This window comes from Anser cygnoides, chromosome 23 (assembly GCF_040182565.1).
Source record: "Anser cygnoides isolate HZ-2024a breed goose chromosome 23, Taihu_goose_T2T_genome, whole genome shotgun sequence".
In the NCBI taxonomy this organism is placed as follows: domain Eukaryota; kingdom Metazoa; phylum Chordata; class Aves; order Anseriformes; family Anatidae; genus Anser; species Anser cygnoides.
This window is the reverse complement of record NC_089895.1, coordinates 5939615-5967459: the sequence shown is the minus strand read 5'-3', so window position 1 is coordinate 5967459 and position 27845 is coordinate 5939615. Positions and strand designations below refer to the sequence as shown.

The window sequence follows — 27845 nt, the reverse complement described above, 5'->3', positions numbered from 1 at the left end:
CTAGTTCAGTCACTGAGCTCCCTGGCTGTACTTTTCTCAGGAGCTGCCCAATGACTAAAACAACTCCCCGGTGAGGTCAGGTCTCCTCGTAGGAGACCTCCTTCATCCCGGAGCACACCAAAATCTCCTGGCACAAAAACGTAGTCACTGCTGGGGCAAAGTGCAGCAGCTTTTCAACCACACGCAGCTGCATTACGCTAAAGATTTGGGTTTGTGAGAAACTCACAGGACGGTCCTGCCCTAGAAGAATGCAACTGCCCCTATCGGAGCAGTGTCGGGACACTTGGAGGCCACTTCCCACCGCAGATACCGAAGAGCTGACCGTGGATTTACCAGGCCCCTCTCCCGAGCCTGGTAACACCCCGCAATAAGAAATGCTGCCCCAGCAGCCGGGCCCTGTGTGGGCACTCCTGTGGTTTTTCTGCCCAGCACGGTGTCAAGCCAGGACACGGTGTCCTAGTTTTCCGTCTGAGCAGCTTATTTGGAGCGAAGGAATTGGTGGAACAAGCTCACAGGTAGACAAGCACATCACGTGTAATTCAGAGAGGGGCAGCGTTCCCCAAGCAATCGCCTGCTCGTGTGAGGTACTTGGGTTCCCTGCGGCTCCTGCACACCACATGGATCGCTCCTTGGGGTGCACGAGGCCTGGACAACGTGCGTTTGGGTGAGCTCTGAAGGAGCCAGCTTGTCACAAAGCACCGGTGTGCTGCTGGAGCACGGGGCAGAGCTGTGTCCTCTCCCTGCAGCTCACACCACCTGCGGATGGGGCACCTCTGTTGGGACTGAACCCAACGCAGCTGGCCCAATCCTGCCTTCTTGGACACGTTGTCACCCACGCCTTGTTTCTGCCAGTCCTCAGACAGCCGGAGCAGGCCGCTAGCCCCTCACGATGCCTTTCAGAAAGGGTGGCATGGAGTGACCGAGAAGGCACGCGTTGCTTTGAGTCATCAGAAGAGGAGGCAGCAGTTTCACGCCTTTTCACTTATAAAGGGCCATTTTTGTCCCTTTCCAGTGAAATGGCAGCGGCTGACAGTGCTGGAACATGTGAGCAAGCCACTGAATCAGGCCTTGATGATAAGGACATCTTGGCCGCAAGCGGGCCCTGTGGCTAGGTGGGGGGGGTGACCCCATCCAGCAACCAAGCATCAGCAGCAAGGAACTCATGGGTCAAAGCACAGATGGTTTGATATGTGAAGGAAAGCCACAGACATTAGCAAAGCAAAACAAGGAGCTCATTCTCTGCTTCCCTCAGAAGGCAAATGTTTCCTGGAAAGCAGGGCCTCCCGCAGCACGTGCAGCGGTTACTCGGGAGGACAAATGCCACAACCCAGAGTCCCCATGTCCCCTGAACCCATTGCCAAGGGCACCACACACTAAGGAATACCCCTGGTGCCACTCCAGGCCAGCTGTCCCCCTTCCTGCCCACCGCAGGGTGGCCAAAGTGGGAGAAGAAAGCTTCAGCGCTGCACAAGAACAGCTCAGCAACAGCCTGCACGTGGCTGTGGTACCAGCGCTGGTTTAATCATCAGCCCCGAGCACAGCAGACCCAGAGGGCTGTGGCAAGCCTTGGGACCACCAAGAGCACTGAGGAGCCCACACAGGACACCGAAGCAATGCAAGGTGACTCCTCTGTGCCCTTCTCACAGCGCCCAGGATCTGCTGGGTTCTGGGGGGGCAGGCAGGAGGAGCAGGACACCAGGTCCTGCAGCAGCAGTGGCTCTCAGCAAGACGGCCATCTTCAAGCTTAGTCCAGAGGGACCGGGAAAGTGCTGGGCTTGGCCCTCCTTCTGTCCATCTGTCCACCCTGTCCATCACCCATCTGGGGCTAGAATGTCCCGGGTGCTCTGGCCGCCTCGTAAATGGGTTTATGACAGTATCAGCAAGGCAGTCCTGGAAGGCAGGCTATAAATGCTGCACGTATAGCCGGCCCTGTTCCCTTACTGCTGCTTGATCACATCCAGTGGGTGCGAGCAAGAGCCAGAGGGACAGAGCAGCACTGGCAGAGCCAGGGCATGCCCCAGCTGGTGGCCCTGGTGCACTTGTGGCTCTGCAAGCCCCCAGCTGCTAGAACTGTCCCAGCATGGCCCGGGGAGCAAATCAGCCACTGCTTCTTTATTTGCAAAGGCATTTTCATTCCTTTAAAGTAGATCTTGCAGTGACAGACCAGCCTGAGGCTTTACACTTATCTCTGAGCCAGCCATAAACATCCACTTGGCTGCTGTTAGGAGCTAGTGACATAGAGCTTCGTTATGGGCTGGAAGGGATGGTGCTAGGACAAACAGACCTCTGGGCGAAGCAGCTCTGAGTCAGCCATGCTGGGGATGTGGCTGTGTAGAAGCCCAGCTTTCAGGACTGCAGCAGATTTGTTTACAAGCTCACAAAACTGTGTGGAGTTCAACCAGCTTCTTGCTTTCACCTCACCTCTGGGTTGTGAAGCGTTTTCAATGCGTAGGAACAAGTGAGCTCAGTTGCAGAGTCCCAGGAGCAGGTCAAAGAGCAACCTGATACAGAGGTGGAAAAAAAAGCAGGAGGGCTGGATGCCAGCAGCGCAGAGCAGAGCTGAAGCACTTGAGCCTGACTTGAGTCTGCCACAGTACAAGCTCGCCCATCATCCAAACAACTTCAGGACACCTCAGACACAGACATTTCACCTTCTCCTTGCTCCTGCCTGGAAGCTTTACGCCTCCTGTGCCCCAGGACTGCTCCCAGCTGGGGTCAGCTGCTCCACAGACGTGGGAGTGAAGGGGAAAAATGGGGGAAACCAGCAGAAAAAAAAATATACAAACAGCAAAAGTTGCTCATTACTCAGAAGCTACTGGATTTCTCCTGTAATGTGGGTCAGGAATAGCCAGCACCTAACGTCAGCTTGGCCAGGACATCACACTGCAGCCCTGCAGGGACCCCACTGCAGCCGTGCCCCAAAGCACTCCTCACACCAGGCTTCAGCAGGGAGGAAAACACCAAAGGATTTTTGTTCCAGGTCTGCCATGCTCAGTAAGTGGTCCCTAGAAGATCTAGCGCCCTCCGTATTGAGGTGAAATCTGTTCTTTTCCCAAAGCCAGGCTGCCGTTCAGCCCTTTGATCAATCCCAAAGCAGCAATGTCCCTTACCAAGGGGACACACACCGATGGGAACGCACAGAGCACTCATGCCTGGTTGTGCAGCTCTGCTACCAGACTGCTTTGCACGTGGAATCGGAACCTGGGGGACCCCAGCAGAGATCCTCCACGACTTCAGATTCCTGCCTCATTTCCTCACACATTTTTTATCGCATTTTTCCCAGCTGGACCCAGGCCGGGGTCTCGCTTTGCATTCCTGGAGCCAGAGAAGCTCTGACAGTTGGAGCCACCTCTAAGCAGTGCAGATGAGGTATGGGAGCAGCTGTCTGTTTCTAATCCAAAAACTATTCTTTGGAGTGGATCGTTTTCCTTATTGCTTGACTTTTACCTCCTGTCTTCATCCTGCTAGGAAAGCCCAGACAACTTGGGAAAAGCCAAGTTGAAGAGAACCTCCTTAGACCTTGGCTTCCTGAGGAATTTCCAGCTACACGATAAGCCGTGACTTCTCATTGACTTATCTCAGCCTCCCTCAACAACTGTGGCCTCTTGACCTGTCGGAGGATAACCTGGAGCAGTCTGCACGAAGGAGACACGGCACAGAGTGACCTGCACAAAGAGATGTGCTCTTGGCCGGTCTTCCTGGCCAAACCTGGGCTCTTCGCTTGACAGGCGGGTGGAAGGCAGCCAAGACATTGATGAACAGGTCTCTGAGCACCCATCAGAGCTGCATCCAGTCACAACAGGAAAGGGAAGCAGTTCGTGGCTTGCAAGTTCCTATCGGGATGGCCTGGCCCCTGCTTCACGCACAGCTGCATGAACGCTGGCCAAGCTGCACTCCCTGCTCTCTGCCTGGAATTTGGAGGAGCACGAGGCCAATTTTCCATCAGCCTCAATACCCAGGTGGCAGCTAGACCCTCTCCAGACCCAGCACTGCGGCTCCCTCCTGGTGGGGGCAGAAAACAGGGCTTCCAGTCATCTTATTTGTACCCTCATGCCAGCAGCCTTTGAGACACGAGAAGCTTAGTTTTAGAGTAATTGTAGGCCAAAAACTGGCGTGCTGCACACAGATCACCAGTCAGGTGAACCAAGAGTTTCCCACATCATTTTTTTGCCATCATAGCCAGGGACCAGTCCCACCATGGGCAACCCAGTGCAGACAGGAGCCTGGCTGGATCCGATGTCAGCCAACACATGGGTGCCCTTTAGCAGACATCATCTCGAGTTATTCAGCTTGAACTCAGCAATGGCAAGAGCCAAAGTAAGGTTGAAAGGGGAGAAGAAACTTGGAGCAGTGAGGGGGGAAATGGAAAAAGGGCTTCCCTCCATCAGCAGGTTGCTGCTCACAATGGAAAGAAGAGGTAGGACATGGGGGCTAGGGGGGAAATCCTGTTTCGCAAACAAGGCTGTCCAGGAAACATGTCTGAGGGACACAGGGGGTTCAGCTGGAAGCACTACTGCTGACAGCAGTCCTCCCATCACAAGTCCTGCCAGCCTCGTACTCCTCCCACGTCAGGCTAGGGAAATAGTTGTCATTCCAGCAGCCCGTAAAGAAAGAGGTGACTTGATGCCTGCAAAGCAAGCAGAACAATTCTCGTCTATTTTGGGGATAAGAGGCTGTTGTTCTATAGCCGGGTGCTGTAATGTCTGACCCATGGATGAAAGAGCAAAAACATTCCCCCACAGACATGTGGGGCTGTTGGGCAGCGATGTCCTCCCTGCTCTCCTCCCTTCCATGGAGGCACCGGCTCCCTCTGCAGAGACGAGCTCGTTTCCTCAGCCAAGAAAAAGCGGACGAGGGGGTGAATGTGAGACTCATCCAATGGAAACAGCGTTGGACTCTGTCTTGGAGATCTCCTGCTCTCCGCAAATGTTTAACCAAAGCTGCTCTTGTTGAGCAAGCAGGCAGGCTCTGCCCCCGGGGCTCCACAGCCACATGGAGGCCTGGCCCCTGCTCCTTGGCTCCCCGTGGGATGGTCAGCACAGGGGGGGCACCAGGGGCCTCCCAGGAGCACCCTCCACGAGCCACCAGCCCTGCGCAACCCGCTGGAGGCAGGGCACTCACCTGCCTCCTCAATTTCCTTTATTCCTATAATCCTGCTCTTTCAGGCTCGCTCCGAGCACCGTTATTTATGCCGGTTTTGGACAGAAGTGTGGGTCAGTCACCAGCCCTCTGCAGCAAGAGCGGAGCTGCCCGAGGTTCCTGGAAGGCCCTGCGGGGCTGGAGCTCAGCCCGCTCACAGACTGTCCCACGGGAGTCCTCCTCCATGCCGGATGCCTCCCTGCAGCAGTTCTGAGAAGGCTGGTCCCGAGTACAAGCCCAGAGGCACGTCTTGTTTGCGGGAAGGCACATGGCTCGTGCTGGTCGGAGCAGGAGGCTGTGCAAGGGGGAGCGCGGCCGAGGCACCCTCAGGGCTGCAGCTCCTTGCCCTGTGCCACCGCTGCTGGCAGGACGGAGCAGAGGCAGAACGGATCGCACGCAGTTCCCTGGGAAGATCACGAAACAGGTCCTTAGACAGCTATTCAGACCAGCTCTTTCCTCTCTCCAGACCTGCCTCTATCCACATCCGTTGCCAAATTTCCTCAGGCCCACGGTGTATCCCCCAGGGCTCCCAGAGCAGAGCAGCAGCAGGATGGGGCTGGCGCCAGGACCCCCGGCAGATGAAGGTGCACTTTGAGCTTTCCTAGCAAAGAGTTTCTGCAGCACGCTGCGTGGCCCCTCCGAACATCTGGCACATCAGCACGGGCAGCTCCCTGCCACCAGATGAGTTATTTTGGGATCTAGGTCAGGGGAATTATTTCCAGCGCTAGCAGCTGGAGACAGACCCAGAAAGTGTGAAAACAAACTTGCTTGGAGGCAATGTTGTAGCTACCTGCAATGCTCTGTCACCATCTTCTCTGGGATGGGAAGGGAAGCTAATTGCTTTCAGACATGTTTTGCCTGTGCTAATTACTCCACAGATCCAAGTGGCATTAAGGAGCTATATTCCATCAACCTTGATGTCACAGCACTAGTCACGGTAACTGGCACTTTCACCTCCCTTCCATCCCGTAATATTTCCAACGCCTAACAGAAATCCTCGTTAACTCTTGAAGAGCTGCCGGGGAGCAGGGGAGCATCTCGGACACCCCCACGTCCCGCAGCGCATCCCACCTCCCTCTGCAGGCTGGCTGCTCAGCTCCGCCAGTGGCTTATTTACATTTCTGGGGCTTTCTAGCTTAGCTTTTCACCCTGGTGGCATTACCCAGCTCTGGGCACAGCCCTTAGAGCCACAGCCAGATCTTGCATGCCGTCGATTTCAACAGCAAGTGACCCAAAGCCGTACCACCAGGTAACACTGGACGTCTCCCATGGCTTGAAACTGGGGCACAGGACAGAGGAACTAGAGAAGTGCTGCAGATATTTCACAGCAGAGCAGTCAGTAAATATACGATCTGACCCACACGAAGCTACCTGAAAATAAGCTTACTTGGCAGTCTCCCTGGGCGGGCACTGACATCGCTTAGCTTTCCCAAAGGAGCACACCTCCTCTTCGACCTCACCATCTGCTCAAGGTATCTGAGGGCCGACCTTCCTCACCAGGTACACCTTACCCAGATGTGTGAGGTAGCACCGAACAGCGCTAAGTAACACATTTACACTGAGATCTGGATCTGTGCTCGCACACCTCGCTCCCCCCCCAGGCGAGGGAGGAGGAATCAGTCGAGTACGCGCTGCTCAGGCAGGGAAGGAACTGAAGTCACCTGTGGGATTTCCAATCAGGTTATCCTCGTGCCACTGAAGCTGGTTCCTAGAAATCCCCCAAAAAAGGGAGCAGGTCCCTGGGAAGGGCAGTGAATGCCCAGAGAAGCAGCAGGCGAGGAGCAGCTGAGCCCACACCAACGCAGACCCCAGGCTCTGTAAGCGCCAAGAACCCAAACCCTGGCTGCTACCAACAGCGTGCAACTTCGCAGCCCCAGCTGCTCCTCCGAGCCAAAACAACAGCGAGGTAATGCTCACCACCTCCACAGCCATTTTCCAGCCCCAGTTCTCAAAAGGACTAGGTGTGACCATTGCTAGATGGCCTGACCCAGAGAACCCGGCAACAATGCAAGCTTTCCACCCCTATGCATCACAGCTCCGACCCTCACCGGAACCGAACGTTTTCCAGGGGTTTGGATCAAAAACCAGACATTTAATTTTAGTGCAGTAATTCCTGGACTCTTCCTTGGTCAGTAAGCAGTGATGACAAGACCTTCTCGTGCTTCCAAAAGGAAGGAGCACGGCAGCTGGAGGCCGGGCCTGCGTCACGCCTGCTGCAGGAGGTGTCCTGGCTGCTCCCGCAGGGCCGTGTTAGGGACGGTGCCAGCAGGGCCACCAGGACGGACGTGCCCTGCGGTAGGTAGCGCGCGGTGAGGCACTGCACACAAGGGGTCTCAAGCCCAAACAGGGAGATTTTTCGTTCCCAGCTGTGAACGAAGCAGGCAGCGGGAGGAACGCCAGCACTGACCTCACGGACGTGCCTCGTGCCAGAGCAACGCTTGGCCAGCCTCTGGGGAGAGCTTCGCTCGTCTCCGCGGTGCTCGCGGGGTTTGCAGAACAGCCTCGTCCAGCCACATCGGCAGTGAGTGCCTCTGCTCTGAGCAGCTGCTGCCCGGGGAAATGACGGCAACTTCACCTGTGAGCCTCAGCCTGGCTGCTTCCCTGCATCCTCCTGCTCAGCCCTGGAGCAAGGCAGGACATTTGCTAGTCCCAGGGATTTCCTTTTAACCGCCGCTACCAGGAGTGCTACCAGGCAAGGAGCACAGCACCAAAAACCCCAGAAGAGGCCCAGGAACAGAGGCCACCAGCTGCTGAGGCATGTTCCACCCCTGGTACCTGTGCCAACCTCACAGAAACCCGCCGTGCCAGGTGCCAGCAGGAATGGGCTGGCCCAGGTAGACAAGCAGGCACGGGGCCATGCCTAGCTATGGAGAACAAACCAAATAACAGAATTACCCACACCCTTAGTCTTTAATTGCAGCAAGGTTTTGCCTGTCTCACTGTTCCTGCAGGAGATGGAGCGTTGGTAGGAACAGGGCAGCAGGCTGCATGGGCTCCTTCCCTCTGACCTGGACTGAAAACCTCTTGTGGGCCAAACAAATCTGACAAACTGATTTCCTCTCTATGCTGCTATTACTTCTCAGACCTCTAAGCATCTGGAGTGCGGTCACGAGGCAGCCAGCACTCCTTCCTTTGAGTGCCGTGAGTGGAAGGGCTCTGTTTACTTCTCAGTGGCAGCAGACACAGCTTTTGTGGATGGACAGGAAAGCCGCGGAAAGGGATCCGGGATGGCTGAAAATAGAGGTCTCTGCGTGGAGGGACTGGAAACTACCATGGGGCCAAGATCAGCACAGCAGAAATAGACACCAAAAGGCCATTAAAGGTGAAAGCTGAGTGTAGGAAAAGGGGAGAGAGAGCGGAAAGTCGGAGGAAAAGGGCTGAGGGAGAGGCTGGGTGGAGATGAGGTAGCAAAGGAGGCAGAGGCTGTAACAGAGGAAGAGACCAGGAGGGGGACGCAGGGACATCTGCTTTGGTGTCCGTGACAGTGAGGCACAGTTAGGGTCCTCTGCCCACAGCCGGACACATCTCCTGCTCAAAATACATGGGGTTCTGGTGGCTCCGGGAAGAGAAAACCTGTGTCTCTGCTGGCCTCATTGCACTCCCCGTATGTGATTTGAACTTAGAGAGCAAATCAGGGTGCCTGCAAGAAAACCTCCCAGCCCACGTCTGTTTTCCAAGGTCACGCAGCGCCGTGAAGGAAGCACCGAGCTGGGGCAGCGTGGTGCCGTGACAGGGCGAGCTCAGCACCTTCACCCCGATGGTGCTGTGCTCCAAGCAGGCCCAGACACACGGTGCTTGGGTAACGCCTGGCGCACATCCAGCCAGCTCCCGGTATGAGCTTGCATGTGCCGGCTGGCAAAAGGGAAACCATCAAGGCACATCCTCCAGGTAAAAAATAAAACCCAGACAAACGTATTTAGGGAAATCTTCCCCCCAGAACACAGTAACAAAGTCTTCAATCACCAAACGTCCCTGCATGATGCAACCCCCACGGTATCTTTTGCTCCTCACACGTGCACAAAAACATTGCGGCAGGCCAGGCACCGGATTTGTACTGATAAAGAGAAGGGTCCTACCAAAAACATTCCCACAAGAGTGAGTTATGCTGCGGGAATCTCTCTCCCTCCATCTATCTCCTCACCTGCAGGTGCAAACACGTTCCTGTACCTGGCTCAGCAGCTATGCCCAAAACGCAGAGGACATCCCAGCCCCACATCCCGACGGGTGCCGAGACAGCCAAGGACGCGTGAGCGGAGGCTGCTGGAGGGGTCGGGAGGACTCGGCAGGAACAAAGCAGATATCGTGGCCTTCAGCGGCAAGAGGCTTGTGTCTGGGAGGAAGTCTGCTCCCCTGGCTGCTATTTTTATTCCTGATCGTCTGGTTGGGGGCTAGGGCTTGGTTTCCTTAGCTCTCTATCGCGTGCTTGGGAAACAATGAAGGCAGGCACAGCCGAAACTGGCGGCTGCTGAAGGCAGAGCAGTGAACCAGACAGCACGACAGCACTACCTTTTCCTGCATCCAAGCCTGCTTTTTATTTTTTATTATTTTTTTTTTCATTTGCTTCTTATCTCTCCCCGTGTTTTGCGCAAACCATTGAGAACCAGGTCCAGCCCTGCACATCCTGTCTGCTGTGGAGCTCGGAGGGCTGCCCACCCGGTCTCAGGGGGCGAAGCACGCCGGGGGCTCCTGGCTCGAGGCAGCGCTGCTTCCCGGCATGGTTTGCTTGACCTTTACGGGGCCGAGCCCACTGCTGTGCCAGCAGAGCACAGTGCTTCACGCTGAGATGTCCTGTCTCGTAAAAGAGACCCAGAAACAGGACGTCAAAGCAATCCCCAGCACCTACACGGCCTGAGCGTGGCTTCTCAGCTTCCCTCTGAGATAATTCGTGCCAGCAGAGCTGGTCAAAGCCCCGGGCTCCAGGGCCTGGCAAGGATAGGATAGGATAGGATAGGATAGGATAGGATAGGATAGGATAGGATAGGATAGGAAAGGAAAGGAAAGGAAAGGAAAGGAAAGGAAAGGAAAGGAAAGGAAAGGAAAGGAAAGGAAAGGAAAGGAAAGGAAAGGAAAGGAAAGGAAAGGAAAGGAAAGGAAAGGAAAGGAAAGGAAAGGAAAGGAAAGGAAAGGAAAGGAAAGGAAAGGAAAGGAAAGGAAAGGAAAGGAAAGGAAAGGAAAGGAAAGGAAAGGAAAGGAAAGGAAAGGAAAGGAAAGGAAAGGAAAGGAAAGGAAAGGAAAGGAAAGGAAAGGAAAGGAAAGGAAAGGAAAGGAAAGGAAAGGAAAGGAAAGGAAAGGAAAGGAAAGGAAAGGAAAGGAAAGGAAAGGAAAGGAAAGGAAAGGAAAGGAAAGGAAAGGAAAGGAAAGGAAAGGAAAGGAAAGGAAAGGAAAGGAAAGGAAGGAAAGGAAAGGAAAGGAAAGGAAAGGAAAGGAAAGGAAAGGAAAGGAAAGGAAAGGAGGACAGCCCTGTTTCCCATTCTCCCTCCCAAAATGCCTGCCACAAAAAGCCACTTTTCACGGTATTAAAGAGGGATCCCTGCCAGCCTGTGCCCTTGGGGCATCCCCAACAGCCTTCGGAGCATCCTGCTCACAGCCTCGTGTCCTCAGGGCTTTGCTGGGCAGCTCTGAACATCCCCTCCCAGCCCCGACGGCTCGTACAGGGACACCCGCTGCAGCCAACCCAGTTCCCGTGTTTTCTTTTGCAGACGTGGGACTCGGAGCCAGCTCTCAAGCTGGGCCAGCTCTGTCTCCTTGTAATTTCCCTGTTATCTCCAAGCCCTGTCCCTGGGCAGGTTCCCACGCCTTTACAGCCCCAGGAGAGAGCCGAGGAGGTGCGGGCGGGGAAGCTGTGCCTGTCACTTGGCACCAATAACCCCCCCGGCTGCCAGCCTGCGCAGCCAGCAGAGCAGCCGGGAACATGTTGTTGGGATTGCAACACTCCCCAAAGGCTCTAACGTACCTCGGCAGCCTCCTGCGTGGTGCCACGCAGATAAAAAAGCGATGACAAAAGAGTAATTTTAGCGCTTTATTGGTCTATTAACCCTGCTGCTGAAGAGCTGGAGCAGAGCCGTGCTTTCAGGTGTGCAGGAGGAATAACCACGCTGCTCAGCACCACGTCCCCGCTGCCACGGAGGCACAGAGCCAGCACCGCTGTGAAATGCGTGCTGCCTGCCTGGGCACTCCATACAGCTCCCGAAATACCTGCCTGCTGGCGAAGCAGCTCCAAGCCAGGATGCTCTTCGAGGGTCGGAGCTCCCCTCGGTAGCTCTCAGTCCTGCTGAACACGGGGAACATCCTGAGCAAACATTTTAGGGTCAGAGCCCAGGTGCGTGGTTGGGATTGTGACGCTGAGCTTGGACCGAAACCAGGCAGCGTGCGCGGTGCCTCTTCCACCTGTTCGATGACTCCGTGGGCTCTCGGTCTGGACATAAAGCACCATTAAGCCCCCGTGCCCTCCCTGCACCCCCGGTTTGGCAAACCGAAATTATCTACAGGCTGCTCCAGCTGGGTGTATCCTGCACAACCCTGTCCCAAAGCTTCGCACTGGCGCTGCCTGGAGAACTGCAGAACAAGCCCGCGTTGTCTCCGAGCTGGGGGAAGGACAAACGGGTAGGCAGGAGGGAATAAAGACGCTGACCTTACCCAGCTGTCCCACGTGCTCCGGGTTTGTCATGGTCTGTGCATAATCCCCTTGCCCCCCAGCTTGGCCAGACTTTGGGAGCTGGGCTGTTAACACGATTCCTCAAGAGGGAAGCAGCCAAGGTATTTGGGGCAATATTGGCTGGCGCTGATTCCCCAAAGCAACGCTTTGCTTTTCAGAAATATTGTGGTGGTGATGCCCAGGTACTTCCCTTTGCCAGGTCTGCCAGCTGTGAAGTGAGATCTCGCTTTCTGGCCCTTACACAGCCACTTTTCTCTGCTTATTTATTTATTTTTTTTCCATGCAGACCTCTGAGCAGAGACGGATGGTGGTGATTGATAAGGTTTTCCTAAATTGCAGTCTCTCGGCCTCAAAGAGGGCTGGGAAGCAGCCTGCAGCACCTGCCACATCAACCCTCCCAGCCGTCCCGCGTTACTATTGATTTTGGGAGCTATATAATTTATTTATTTCCCTATTCTTCCACAGCTCTTACGCAAAGAGCCCTTTGGCAATGTGTGCCTGCCAGATGGCCTCGGAGCAGTGCTTGTATTTTAGCGGCACTGTGCGTGCCCAGCGGCAACACAACATCGAACACACGCAGCCCCCCTGCTCCCTCCTGCCGCTCGCAGCCTCCCGGGGTGGCTGTTGTCCCTGCGAGGGGCTGGTTTGATGGTGGGGGACACCAGTATCAGGGCACCTGGGTTAAACTGCTGCTTTCCTGCTCGTCCTCAGCCCTCTCACCTGCACAGCAGCTCCCACGGAGCCCCAGGGGACTGCTCAGGACAGGGCTGCCCCACGCTGCACCGCCGGCACCAGTGGGATCAGCTCGCGGGGTGCAGGAGCCCTCGGCAGGCCCCCGCCGGTTATTTGTGCTTTAATCGTTCCCAGTCATTCTAACCACGTCTCCCAGCAGAGCTGGAAACGATCAGAGCTGGAAACGATCGCCGGTGAGCGGTTAGCTCGGTGAGAGAGGGAGGTGTGGGAGGACAATGGCCGTCTCCCCGAGGACGCTCGGGTTACCACTGAGCAGTCAGCAACGCAAACAGAGGGAGCGCAGGCGAAGCCGTCCAGCACATGTGTCAGCGGAGTCCTGTTACCACGCAGGCCCTGCCAAGTTAGCCTACGGAGTCACGCAGCAAAAACGAAGCACTTGGAGCACGCATCCGCCGGAGCCGATGCTGAGAGCAGCGGCTACGGGCTCGTGGCAAGGGACCAGGAGCTCTGCTAGGAAGCTGCTGAGCCCCTCCGGGGGCCAGTGCTGGCCATTCCCGGGGGATTCGCTTCCCTTGGGTGCTCTGGGTGGCTGAGGAACCACCGAGAGGAAAGGCAGAGCCCCAGCCCCTTCCCTCTGCGGCCACAGCCCGGAGTGTGCTCACACCCAGGCTCTCCCTGAGCAGCCCTGGCACGGCCTCCTCCCGCCCAACACCACATCGCCCCTGTCCAAAAAAGTCCTCTGATTTCAGTCCTGATTGTCCTGCTGTCCCTCCGGCTGGACGAGCGGTTTGTACTTGCACTGCCCCCAGCTGAGGGCTCCAGGAACTGAAGGCATCAGGGGACCAGGAGCCCTCTGGCTTCAGCACCTCAGCCAGGTTCTTGGCCGGCCTCAGCCAGCAAATTCAGGAGCCATTTCTTCATCCCCTGCTTCCCACCGGCCTACGTTTCCCTGCAATCCGCATGAGCTCGGCATTCCTTTGAGCTGAAGTCTGTTCTCCTTTACCCAAACCCGGAGCATCTCCGATGATTTCTGTGGTGCTGGGCCAGACGCGTGCTTGCACGAGAGGAATTTGTTCTTTATTTCAGGAGTGCCTGAGGCTTATTCATCCCTGGCTCTTACGCTCTGTGCAGAGGGGGTCCAAAATGGGAATTAAGGACCTGTGTGGGGTGAGACAAGCTCTTCCTCCTGCCGCTTGTGGAAACCTGTTAGCATTCACTTGTCGCATTAAATCCATATGCACCCTGCACGTAAGGCTTCCATAAACATTCACACACAGCGATGCTGAGGCCCAGAACGTGGGAGCAGAGAGGTGAGGGGACCTGCTCAGCACCGCCGAGCTGGAGCAACACCTCCCGGCCAGGAGGAAGCTTCCATGAATGAGGATTTCCCTCCTCTGCTGTCCCTCGGTACTTACCCTGCCAGTAACCCAGAACAGAAAGCTGACGGCAGCAGCCAGCGAACACCCTTTGGGGTGTCATTACGTGTTTGTGAAGAACGAGACCACTCACTACAATGGTTTCTATTTTTTTTTTTAAACTTTCCATCCCCTCTGTTAGCTATCAAGCTGTGATTTTTGCCGTTTTCCTGCTTCCCCCATTGCACTCCACAAGCGCCTCCCCTAAAAACGAACCACCCATTGCAACAACAGCAGGGGCTCGGGATCCCGTCCAAGCACATCCAGGAGGGGGATCCAAGTCAAAGATTCCCCCTAGACAGGATGTTTCAGCAGCCTCAGCATTGCTGAGCTTCCCCTTGTGTCACGAGCAGGAATTTGAACCCTGAAGCCCTGCAGACCCAAGCTTTGTTGCAGCATGGGTGGGCTCCTGGAGCCCAGTTGCTGTTCTCCTTCCCCTGCCCACCTCTACAAGAGCTCCTCTGATGATGGCGAAGGCAGCGAGGAGCACATCTGAACTGTGTTTTCTATCACCAGGTGAAACACGGCAGCATCTCTGATATATTCCCCCTGTTTCAGCCGGGATTGGGTTATTAGTGTTTTCCCCCACTTTTCCCCTATTTCCTGCTCTCCGCCTTTGCAGGAGAGCTCGCAGTTCTATCGCACCTTCCATAAATCTGGCACAAAGCAGCCGTCCCAGGTGATTCATACTCAGAAGATACCCGGCTTTGGCTCAAGGTAAATTAACTGCTTGACACCTGCTGCACTTTCAGCTTTTTCTGGGCGATTTTTTGTCCTGGGGATTCACGCTGCAGAAATGAAATACTCCTGCAAACGTTGGTTCATTTCTAACGTTTCCAGCACGCCGTTCTGGGTAGGTTTCTTAGCCTTGAAGGGCTCTTTATGTCCTGCCAGCGTGGCTGGGTCACACTCACAGGCGAGGAGGAAGAGCTCTCAAGCTGATGCTTACATCGAAGAGGAGAGGCTGGCCGAAGGACAGCGAATGGCTTAAGCACCACGCTGCAAGGCTGGGCAGGAGAGCGCAATGCCTGGTTTAAGAACTGTGTAGCCTCTTATCAGAGCAGCAGTGGGGAAAAAATGGGAAAACCCCACTGTCCTTCAGCAGGGTGCCAGGCAGAGCTGTGCTCTGAGCCCACGCTGGCCGGGTGCTCCCAGAACAAAGCCCCTGGTGTGCAGCAGCTTCCCCCTGGCATCTGCGGGCGCAGTCCCCTGCTGGCACAGCTGCCCCAAGGCAGAGGGCATCAAGGGCGCCTCTGTACTCCCAGCAGGGCATTTAGGGTCAATCCTGTCTCTCATCAGAGCTTCTGCACCGCTTACAGCACATCTCCATGCTGTCTGCCCGTGGCAGGACACCCTCAAGGTACAGCTCGCCTTACGAGGCCTGCTGTGCTACCGAGATGTGACTCCAGCTCCAGATGAGGTTGACAAAAACACATGAATGAGGCAGTTTAGTCGGCACTCCCACCCTGCAAAGTCCTAGAGCAATGGGAAAAGCAGGAGAACGCCAACTCTGCGTTCCTCTGACCACTCGTGCTGGGCTGGAACGTCCTCGTTCGCTCCTCAGTACACAGCAGCATTACGCGACAACTTGAACTGTAAATGAAACTATATCCGACCTGTCACACCTGGAGCATTGTGGAGGTGGTTTGTTGAGACTCTGGCTTGCTGCAGCTCTCAGGAGGGGATAAGTGGCAATGAAAGCTGGCAGAATGACTCAGCTGAACGGGCCGAGCCAGCAAAGCAGCCCCGCAGCACTGCCGCCCGGCTACTCACAGCACACAGGTTCCTGTGGATTCAGAGCTCAGACTGTTTCCATCATGAAGTTGTGCAATTGACTTATTGAGGACAGAGCTAAAGTTCTGCACTTTACAAAAAGTTAAAAAAAAATAAATAAATCAATCCTCAGAAACAAATACAGAAGTTATGTGCTGATTTACACTGGTGCTCCTGTCGGCCCTGCCTGCTACAACAGGCCCCAGGCACCCAGTCCTGGTGCAGCCTGTGCTTCGAGACAGCTTCGAGACAGAACAGAAACTCCCTCGGTGGAGATTTGGCATGATCTTTATTCACACATAGCGCTGGCAAGAGCTGGCAGGCAGAGGAACAGCAGCGGGGAGAGGGGACAGCTCGCAGTGGTCAGCAGCACGCGGCCCCGCTGACCGAACCGGAGACCCACCGCGGTTTGAGGAGAGCATCACAGCACGCCTGGGGGTGGAAGACCCCCGGTAGTCACTGGGGGTCTCCAGCTCGTCCTGCCAGGAGCCCTAACACTGACCTGAACAAAACAACCTGACCACGACAAAGGGCAAGGAGCTGTTTGCAGGTTAGTACCCGCCACCAGGCAAGCATACTTCAGGTCAGCAGCTGGAAAAGGGGAAAGACCCAAAGATCAGCACAAACATCTGCAGCCACCCCAGCGAGCTGGCTCAGGCACGGCAAAACGAGCACGGCACTGCTACAGGTTGTGGGAAGGAGGGTCAGGTAAGTGGGGGAAGGACTCGTGGTGGGTCAGAAAGCTGTGGATCCCAGCCACCACAGAGGCAGCGACCTGCAGACCCCTTGCAAGAGGTTTGAAACACAGGCAGCCCAGCACTGGGGGAAACCACAGCTACTTCCACGTGGCTGGATGCTTCCCCCAATGCTGCTGGACCCAAGGAGACCTCTGAGGCATGGAACAGAGTCCACAGCTGCTCTCACTAAGTGTATACACGGATATTGGGACCTGTGTGAGGCACAGCGTGCTGCCAAGGCTGGACACTGAGCTGCTCTGAGCACAACAGGCGCTGGCCAGAGTCCCCATTCTTCCAAATATCGGCTTTAACATCAAGGGCTTGCATTGCCTGTCTCTCCCTCACAGCATCCTACGCCTGGTTACAGACGAAGCCGTAGGAGCCGGCTTGTGACCACCTCTCCCTTCCTCTCACAGCTGGGCACCGCTCTGCAGAGGCCTGGGGGTGATGTGGGAGGTGGTGGGGAGGGACGGGGAAGGGAGAAGGGCGAGCTGGGTGGGACTCAGGTGCTGCAGACTCATACCCAGGCCTTGACTTGGGTGTTCCAGCCCCTGGCACAGCCACACAGGCCTCCCTCCTCGTACCAGCGCCATTTCACCCCCTTGTACACAGCCCTGCTCCAGGGCTGGAAGCACATGAAGAGGCGGAGGCGCCTCGCCAGGCTGCAGTAGGTGGCCATGGCCACCACGATGAGAGGCGACATGATGACGAAGCCCAGGATGATGAGGGCAGAAGAGCTGTTGTCGTCCAGGACGGTTTTGCAGTAGCGGGCCGTGGAGTGCAGCACCTGCAGGAAGGGGGAGAAAGTTCATCACAGATCTCATGGTGGACAGGAGCAGTGACCAAAGTACCCCCGGGTTTTAGTGCTTTCCCAGCGAGCCAGGCCTCTTCCCGCTGCAAGCTGAGCTCAGCAATGCCCAGGCCACGCCGTGACTGACAACACTTAGTCAGGCTTTCAATTACTCCAGCAGCTCTGTGAGAGAAGAGCACCGCACACCGATCCTCAAGCAGGAAGCGTTAATCTTTATTAAGTTATCCCTAATAGCACAGCTTAGCGTTTGATAGCTGCAAACCAAATAAAGAGGCCTCCTGCAGCTACACCGCCGTGGGTGGCACAGCATGCTGGCAGTTATAACAAAGTAAATAAAATGCAGCAGAAACGTTCGATTCTGCAGACAGATGGGTCACTCCACAGCCCACCCCCCAGGCTTCCAAGGCCGCTTTGTGCTCTGTTTTCGGGCACAGCGTACTCATTTCAGCCTCCCAGCATCTCCCAGGCCTGCCAGGAGGCCCTGACCACCCCGTGCTGCCTCAGAGCACCCTGCACGGAAGCTGCTCCTGGCTGACGGGTTCAAAGCCCCGCTTCCATCCTGGCAGCAGGAGCACCAAGTCAAGCCACTCGCTTGTTCTGGATTAACAACTGCCCTGGGCTACCCCCACCTCCTCCAGTCTCCTTTCCTTTTTTTTCTTTTCCCCTGTATTCTTTCAGCAGTACAAGAAACACAATCACACTCCAAAAAATAATCCATCTAATGGCTCTGCAGTGCAGAAATCAGCCTGCGGCTACAAGGAAGGCACAGAACGGCAGCAGCCCAGAGACAAAGGGCAGCCCTCGTCGAGCCTTCCTGCAGTACTCCTGCTCTACCTCGCCTTAAAAGACAAGTATGCATTAAAAGACCCCTCGCAGCTAACAGCAGCACAGTTGCTTTCACATCTGATGTACTCTGCCGTACTCAAAAGCTTTTTGCCTCTCCTCAACGCCCAAAGCCATCAAGGAGAACACCGTGTGCAGAAAGGAGAGCTCGGGGTCTTCCAAGGTGAGGGTGGGCAGAGCTGGGAGGGCTATCTCTGTGCGGCAGTCCTCACGCTCTTTCCCATTCTGGGTCCAATTTGAAGTTCACATTTATGACTTTGAAGAACCAGTTTCAGGCCACGGGAAAGGTGGGAGAGGTCAGGGCCTCTCTGAACCACTTTTCCTGCCCGCAGGCCCTGCAGAGCCTCCCACATTGCCCTGTTGGGATCACACGCTTGCATCCTACAGGAATGTTTTTCAGGTGTCAGAGCTACAGTGGGAATTGCCTGGCCCAGAGGTACGGGATTTCTCTGTGAATCATGTTTCACTCCAACTAGCAGCAGCGGCACTTGTCTGCCCTGCTCGACAGAGGAATTACCATGACAGATGTCTCCCTGTTTGTTAGTCTGCAGGATGAGGAGAGGCTTTTCCATAACAGCAGCTCAGAGCCGTCGTTATTTCAGGGCTATAAAAACCAAAAGCCAAACCTCTCAGACCAGCAGAGACATCAGAAAGCAGCAAAGCCCAGTCCCTCTGCCAGGGAGCTGAGATGGGGGAGCGGCGGGCTGACAGCTCGTGTTCTTGGACATCAGCTGAAGAGCACAACGCAGTGCCCTCACTGCAGGAAGGGATCCATGTGCTGAAAAACATTACCACCCACGCCGGGATCTGCTCAGAGGTCCCGAGGAGTTGGCTGATTAGATGGGATGCACAGATTTTTATTAAAGGGAAGGGGAGAGCTTTCTCCCTTCAGCATTTCTCAGCTAAATACGTCAGTTTGAGGTTTTATATCTTCCCTTTAGTTCAGATTCTGTGGAATGGGGAGGCCAAGAGCATCTTACCCTTTAATCCCATTCTCCCTCTTGGGAGAAGGTACTTTGGGGTTTGTTTTTTCCCCTCCCCAAGGCAGAAAGTAAGCGAGTGCTTCTAACACTGGGTAATCAGCAAGAGAAACCAGACCGAGCTGGCCTAGCAGTGACTGCCAGTGAGGAAAACAGGAAAAGTGCTTCTTTGCATCCACTTAGTCAAAGGATTCCAAACATATTTATGGAAATATACTAAGAAGAGGAAATTCATAAGTATTCTCGGAATAATGAAATTCAGAGGGCAGCAGACACGTGGAGCAGCCACAGCTGGAGCCCTTACCAAGCAAGGAAACACAAAGGCTGGGGTAAGCGAGGAGCTGCAGGAACACCTGAACATGAGGCTGGCTTCGGAGGGGGTTATAGATTCAGCTAGACTTTATTAGTGCTACAATTGTTAGGCAGATCAAACAGGACAGTCACTGCAGAGAGCTTACTTAAACGGAAAGTAGCAAACCCTAACAGAGTTCTTTTACCCAACCAAGCTTCCATTTCCCCCTATACTGAAGAAGGGAGAGGTAAAAGATAAAAAAAAACTAATCAAGCTAATTCCTGCTAGCGTTCAGATAGGTCAAACTTTACTTCTGCTGTAAAACATCTGCACCACAATACTCTTATCTCGTGCAGGCTTGTGAAATGCTGGGGTTCTTGGTCTGGGATCACTTTACACAAACAGCTGCACTAAGAGCAGGGCACAGGATCAGGACCCGGGGTCCCATGCTGCCTCTGCCCCCAAGGACCCAGGCAGTCACAGGCAGCTCATGTCAGTGTCCTCCCCGTCTCTGCCACAAGAGCCTCTCTGTGCTAGCCCACTGACACTGAAAGCACGGGTGCCAGCCAGCTGCTTGCAGGCAGCCCAGAAACCACAAAGCCTGTACTATGCTATACAAATGTGCCAGCCCTGATGGTGGCTGCGTCATGGGCACCAGGCAGGAGAGCGAGCTCCCCTGCACAGCCAGGAGCCTGCAGGTCTGTGTGAACCCCCATAAACCGATTCTCCTCGGCTCAACCTATACACGTACCAGCCTCATGGAAGTCTGTACGCTCCTCCCCACATAAAAACTGAGCCAAAACACGGGGACTGTAGCCTTGGTTTTAAAGCCACTGCTTCCCCACAGGCTAAAATAAAACCCTCGTGGGTCGTCCTGCCTTAGGGGTGGCTGTTAGCAGCCAAAGGGAACGAGGCTTACTTACCCGAGAGTGGCATTGGAAGCCAAAGTAAACCACCACAATGGTGGGGAGCAAGACAACTGTGAAGATGACAAGCAGCAGGAGAAGATTGATGAAGAAGACTAGGAAGTTCATGGTGACTATCGCCAGGGCCCATGCCCAGCAGCACCAGGTGCTCCGTGGCTCCCTGGGGAGGAGCTGGTCATCCATGTCATACGGTGGGAGGCTGGGAATCATCTTAGACTTGTCTAAGAGGCTTTCTGCTCCAAAGTCCTCGGTCTCCTGGTCAGACATTCTCCAGGAAGGTTGCTGAGCAATCCACACACTTTTCCAAAATGGTTTATTTGCTTTTGGCCACCGACCTGGGAAGCAATTTGCTGAGGCTTTTCGTACCTCTGCCACACATGGAGAAGAACACTTAGCCAGAGAACATAACGGAGGAAGGAAGGGATGGCTTTTTGGCCACCTGCTCTCCCAGGACCCGGCCAATGCAAGTTTTTCCTTTTGGGTTGTTTGCCAGTCCTGACTTCTGTTTCAAAGATGCATCTGCTGGAAGTTTGGCAGCAGCTGAGGCTTTGAATCCACAGCACTCCTGTTTTTCTGGTGTTCTTCCTAGGAGTGCGATCCCAAGAGGTCCCCAGCGGTTGCTCTCAGCTTCGATAGGCTGCTCAGTCCCAGAGAGCACCTACCTTCAGCTTCCTCCTCCAACTTCGAGCACGGTTGTTTGCGAGGAATATCAGGCTTCGGGCACCTTCAGGCAGGTCCTTGACTTCAAATCACCTTCCCATGCTCCTCACCCCGTACCCACCCAAATATTCCTGTCCAACTCTCATCCGAATGAAGCGACCAGGGATGGTAACGAGCAGGAGCCGTTCCCCCCGCCGCCTCGCTGGAGTCCTCGCCCAGCGTGTGGAGCTGGAAGCAAAGATGGAGCAGCGTGCTGTTTCAGTGCTCTCAGCTGCCCGTTGTCACAGGCGCTCAAATGCGAGCAGTGTCTTCCTCGGAGGCGGCTCGGAGCTTCGCAGCGCTGCTCTGTTTACAGCGTGGCTGCCGGAGCTGCTCTGTGCCAGCCAATCGCTTCCAGCTGTCTCACGAGTGATTTAGCACGCAGCACCCAGGAACCACACTCAAACCGTGCATTGCCAGGGCAAGATGGCCCTTTTGGCATTGAAATCGTTCTGCCTGCAATTTGTTCTCTACGCTTTCTCTCTGAAGTCTTACACTAACTGGTAATAATCAACGCATAGCTCAAATCTTCTGTTGTCTGCAGTCACCACTGCTATTGTCTGCAGAACACACTGGTATATTCTTGTGCTGAAGGCACAATGATCGATTATTCTACCTGCCTCATTTGATCAATATTAGTTAAGAAGGCCATTGATAGCTCCCCATTTACAGAGCCTTTTAGGTACATTCACCTAGGCACGACCACAGCGCTGCAGGAGGAAGAAAACTTTCTTCCAGGAGAAAACCAAGGTTCATAGGTCTTACCAGAAGGCACAGCTTATCCACAGCACGGGGCAGGAATCCAGGAGTCCTGTTTTTCATTTGGGGCTACTTAGAGAAATTCTGCCTCGGGAAAAGATTGTGAAACTGTTCACACGCTAAATATAAAACGGTTTTATGATGCAGACAAGTGTTAGCTTCCCCTCATCAAATGCTTTTAAGAATTGTACATTTCGGTGTCCATGCCCCAGCCCTTGATGTGTTTTGGTATGTTTATCTGCCTTATCTATTCACTGGCCAGCTGTAGTGGCATACACAGCAAAACTAAAGCTACAACAATGTTCTCCAAGGGCCTGGCCAGCCCTGCTCAGGAAGCGGTTACTGGTGGCCCACTAGCAGAGCTCTACTAGTGATAAGTTTGTGCTGGTGGCCCTCAGGGGCTGAATTCCAGGCAGCTGCATCCCAAACAACCCACAGCTCAGCAGCCTCCACCAAATCCACACCACCAGGAGGTGATGGGGGCAAAACAAATATGATATTCTCATCACGTCTGCTTTAAACTGTTCCCAATTTCTGGCATTGTTTTTAATTAGCGTTAAGCTCTATTGTGCAAATCACTACATAGATGTAGTCCTCTCTTTGAGGACTTGGTCTCCCTTACAGAGATTTTTGTGCTGAGTGCTGTGGGAAAGGTGGTCTGGGCCCGAGGGATGCTCTGGTATTGCCATTCAGCCAGGAGCAGAAGCACCTGGCTCAGCAGGTAATAAGGGCACACAGCCGGGCTTGCCGTGGTTGAGCTCAGGGAAGGCATGGTCAGGAAGCCTTCCAGTCCCAGTTCTCCCGATACTGGAAGCACCTTCTCTTCCTGGGCTGGGAGACTGCCACACGCCACTTATGCAGTGCGTATTGAAAGCAGTAAGACATCAAGGCCATTTGTAGCCTGGCACATGCAATCAATAAACAAATAGAGGCTTAAAGACTCAAGCAGATTGAAGAGCTGTGTGAGGAAGACAGATATTGATTTCAAAGGTATAATGAGTGATACAAGCAAGAAGGAAGCCTTTTGAAGCAGGTGAGCAGATTTTAAACACCATCCCCATCGGTTATGCAATTCCCCTAGCTATTAAGATTATTAGCTGCTCACACTTACCACATCATTGTTTTGCTAGGGCTCTTCTTGTAGAACCTCTTTAGCATCCAGAAGGGTCCCAGGAGATTTGCCTCATGAATATCTAGCAATAAAAATTCCTCCAGCTAGTCTGTGCCAGGGAGCAGATCACAAGTAAGGTGCAGCATCCTTCCTTAGGGCACAAACTGCTCACAGCTGCAGGGCACTTTGTTCTGTCCCTACCACCGACAGACCCCAAAGCCCAGTAAAGCTGAGAGGCCAGCCTGTAAGTGATAGCATGGTCCCTGAGCAGGCCTGGCTGGAGCAGAGCTAACCCCTAGGGCACACAGACCTACAGCAGCACTCAGAAAGAGGGCTGAGCTTAAATGGGCCCCCAGGCAGAGGCTGTGGGGTGCAAGCCTCAGCCGAGCCTTAACAGGGCCATGAAGCCCTGCTGGTGCCCCGAGGGCCCTAACACCCTCATAAAGGGCTGTGCAGGAAGGAAAACTTGGCTTATGGTCAAGAAGCAAAGACAGGTCTCCTCTTCTTCAGTCCCTTCACCAGCTCCCCGTCTCCTTTTAAGAGCCAAGCCAGATGAGTTAATGACAAGGTTTGATTAATTTGACGGAAACACAAATGTTACTGCAACGTCTGTTGGACAGAAAGTCTTCCCTCGTGACAGCCTGGTGTCTGCCACCTCTGAGGAACCAGACCGGGGAGCTGGAAGGCACGTGGAGATGTGGGTGGAGATATATCAATATCTAATTACAGAGCAGTGATCTGCATAAGTGCCTAGGAGAGCTGGAAAGCCAGGCGACTCTTCCGCCGTTCTTAAAATTAATGGCTTTGCTGCAGAGATAATTGTCTGTGAATCAAGGACGGTAACATCCCTGAGCACAAACCTGGCTCCTCGGGCTCCTGGACAGAACCTGAGCTGCAGACCTCTCACCAGCCTGCTCTGAGCTGTGAAAGGTCTTTTCAGGCCAAACTCTGGCAAAGATGGTGAAAAGTTTGCTATTTGTGCAAAATTCCAGCTTCTTCAAGATGTTTTGGAAAGGGAAAAATGAAAGAGGGAGCCAGTTTCTCCAATATAATCCTGTTTATTTATGAAGTGGCACAAGAGTCATTTCTTCCTGAAATATGGCAGGGAACAAACAAGAGGGGGTATTTTTTTTTTGCACAAGCCAGCACTAATTCCCAAAAGGATGCTCTCTCTGGAAGCCCTGCTTTCAGGGCTTTCTCTAGCCATTCGTGTCCTTTAGCTAGACTTTTCTCAAGGCATTTTATTTCCTCCAGCCCTAGCGCTGAAGGTGACATCAACCTTATTTCATCTGCTTTGTTTGTTATTATTTATTCCTTCTGTTGAGCTCTCTCACAGTGAAGGAAAAATAAAAGCCGACGTGCCAGGTGAGGGGAGGAGTGTTAAAAATAGACTCAGACTGACAGCTCTGCCATCAGCCTGCAGCCTGCTTCATTCCGGAGGGGTATACCGGTAAATAAGGGAAAACATTAATTTGTAGCACTAGATTAAAGCCAGCACTGTCCGCACTGTACTCAGCTGGGAAAATAAGGGGAAAGCAGACAGGAGTTCCTGCCCTTTGGGCAGTGGGCACCAAGCTGGCTGCTTTCCAGCCATGAAGGGGAGCCTGGACCACCAGGGCTACCTCGCCTGAGATGAGAGAAACCAGGGGCACTCAGCTGAGCAGGAGGGGCCGAAGGAGCCCTGCCATAAGCTGCATTTCTCTGTGGAGTACTGCCGTGAGGAATCCTATTTGCTTCCACTGGAAGATTATTCTTGTGTTTGGTTGACCCGCCTTACTGGAGTGCTAAAGAACATCTCGGGTACCACGGCGCGCTGCATGGAATAATGTTTTTTCTTGGTTGTCAAACTGGAAAGTATCTGTGAAAATAACCTGTGTAAGCTGATTATAAATTAATTTACCATGGTTCTGAAGTGTAAGTCAAAAAAGCAATGAAAAACCATCTCCCAAGCCTGAAAATGTTCCTCTACTTTTTCATTTTTGAATGTCAAACACTGAAATATTTTTGAAAAGTGCACTAACTAATCCAAACATTTAAAATTGATTTCAAAAGCACTTCAGTTGACAGATCAATTTCTTTTTTTTTTTTTTTTTTTTTTTGACAAAACTGCAAGCCCCAGGAGCACTTCTGTTTGGACAGCCACTTTCCTGGGAGAAAGGGAACAAACCGTGAAAACCTTCTAGGTAACTGCTGGACAAACTTCTCATTGAGCAAAGAGACTGAAATGATTTCCCAGCTGTGTTAGGAAAGCATTTCTAAATCAGACTGGCAAAGCACAAAGGATGCAAACCTGCTTAGCATATACGGTGTAGGGCACAGCTAAGACATTTCATAAACAGAGAATTCATGTTCACATTCTTCAAAAGGCTCACGGTAGCAATGAATAATTTAAAGTCTGGGGAGACAAACAATCTGGAACAGGAGTGCTGCCACAGGCTCAGAATAATACCTAGCGGGCATATTCAAGTTTTGCTCAGTGCATTTTCAAGTACATTAGCCAAGGGGCAGTTTTGTGACTCTTCCTTTTACAGATGTGCAGAGGCACAGAGAGGGGAAGTTGCTCGCTCTGTCACCTAGCAGGCCAGTGGCAAGACTGAGAACAGATCCTGTGTCTGTTCTGTGTCTTTTCGGACCCATGAGTCAATATCAATCATCAACATTTTTTAAAGACTACAAGCCAGCCTGTCTCTTTTTAATAATGAAGTCATGTGTGTGAGAGAGATGAAAGAAATACAGAGAGAAACGACCTTTAAAACACTCACATTGTATGAAAAGCCCATTTTCATCTTGTTCCACCCATTTCCTCACTGCTCTCTCAGCCTGAATGGCTCCTAGGGGGGAACGCAAGGCAGTAGCCCTCTCTCAAGCTGCAAAATGTGAAATGTCTGCACAGATCTACCCAGACGTCCAGAGGGAAATAACTATGGCATACATCCTGCTTTCAGTTATTGCACAGGCCAGCCGCAGTGTTAATAAAGCCCTGAATCTGTGCAGGAAAACAGATGGCATTGGATGTAATAAATATGACAAATGGCAGCAAGGCTTCTGAACAGTCTCAGCATAGTGAATGGCCGCCTAACAGCCCCTGATTTAAATATATGATATTTTTCAAGAATGAGTTATGCCCTCTAACTGGAGAAAGGTCAAGAAACATGCTAAGGGAAAAACAAGAGCAACAAATATTATGTGAAATACAAACAAGTTCAGGCTAAAGCCATTGAAAGGTCCAAACTCAGTGCCAGGCAACTCGAATTCCACCCCCAGATCACTTCTGCTGTGTTGTGCTGGGGTAGCACAGAGTCCTGCAGTCCCACAAGGAGCAGGTTTGGCAGCCACGTGCAGCTTGCCGTTCTGTAGGTTTTTCCCCACAGGGAATTGCTTTCCTAGCAGAGACAGGAGGACCACCTGTGGACTGAATTTCCTTTGCATTTGGGGACAATGTGGAGCTCACTGCAGAGCAGGTGAAGGAAGCAGAAACTGCCGGCAAGCAGCGGAGGAGCACCAGAGGAGCCTGAGTAAATGGCTGTTCTAACAAGCTACACCCCATCGCTACGGTAATTTTCCTTGTGCCATTTTTTTTATTCCTTCATAAATACAAAGGGTTTTTACTGTCTGTCAGCAAGGGCACAGTGATGTGGTAAAAACAAACAAAACAAACAAACAAAAGGCTCTTTAAGTAGTCTAAAAAGTGCCATAAAATATAAATCAAGTGAAACCTCCCAAATTATTTTTGCTATAATGAAAACACATTTTAAACTGTGGGGGGTCTGAAAATTTTGTTCTTAAATTGATTTTCCTTTGGAAAAAAAACACATATTCTAATGACTCTTCTAATAAGCAAGCTAACTTTGTATCAAACAAGGCCCAGTGTTAATAAAAAAAGATTCCCCAAGCCTCTAATTCTGTAAAATTTCCACATCACTAACAAGTACCTTCCCGTAAATGGGAAAGATGCCTTGATGATGGCATAAGTTACACAGCACTTTCTAACAGGAGCATCATTGCTTTGAGATGCTGAAAGTGGTGTGATTAATGATGACCAAATTCATTAGTTATCTTTTCTGATGGTAGAGACTCTTGCTGCTAAGAAATAACTTTCCACTGTCTATGACAACAGCCCCATCTTGTGGTTTTTCACAGGTCATAACTTCTCATTTTACTTCTCACCATCTCTTAAGCACAGGAAGACATTAAGACATGCTGCCCGGTACTGAATTCTTCCCGTCACTGAAAACAGCATGAAGACTTCTCACATTGCTTTAGCATTGCTGGTGAAGGCAGCAAAGCTGTAGATTTTTACTGTTAAATGGAACAATGACAGCATTTCTGAAAGGAGTTTGGTGAAAGGAAGTTGTGTGGAGGTGGGGGTCGGCTTCTTCTCGCAGATAACTATTGACAGGACTTGAGGGAATGGCCTCGAGTTGTGCCAGGAGAAGTTTAGGTTGGAAATGAGGAGACATTTCTTCTCAGAAAGAGCGGTCAGACATTGGGACGGGTTGCCCAGGGAGGTGGTGGAGTCACCGTCCCTGGGGGTGTTCAAGGAAAGGTTGGACGTGGTGCTTGGGGACGTGGTTTAGTGGGGTGATAGTGGTGGTAAGGGGACGGTTGGACCAGATGATCTTGGGAGGGCTTTTCCAACCTTAGTGATTCTATGATTCTGAAGTTAAAGGTATTATTACCCACCAGAAACATTAGCAGCTATCATAATTCAGTCTCTCATGTAAAAAACACTTGTTGTATCGCTACAGGCAGATACAGACAGGCTAAGAATGCAAACACAGAATTAAACGAACACGAGTGAAGCTTTTTTGGTTTTGATCATTTAAGGGGATGCATTAATTAATTTAATTTAGGCATAAACCGAATCATTTTAACTCCCACGCCACAGCCACACCCTGCAAAATCCCAGCCTGTTTCATCATCTTTCCACGAACGACGAGCCAGCTGAGGCCGAAACCCCAAAACCCATCGTTCCGCGTGCGCGGTGACAGGAAAGAAACACGCGTCCTCGG

At 52.9% G+C, this 27845-nt stretch overlaps 1 protein-coding gene across 1 annotated transcript; it reads right to left on the bottom strand.

Annotated features, from left to right (window-relative positions):
- Window positions 1-15945: 15945 nt before the first annotated feature.
- TMEM88B (transmembrane protein 88B) lies at window positions 15946-21410 on the bottom strand. The gene is made up of 2 exons (XM_013194700.3): window positions 20262-21410; window positions 15946-17199 (listed from the first exon to the last, which is right to left on the bottom strand). The coding sequence occupies exons 1-2, from the start codon at window positions 20529-20531 to the stop codon at window positions 16930-16932; spliced, it is 540 nt and encodes a 179-aa protein (XP_013050154.1). The 5' UTR covers window positions 20532-21410; the 3' UTR covers window positions 15946-16929.
- Between the last annotated feature and the right edge of the window lie 6435 nt (window positions 21411-27845).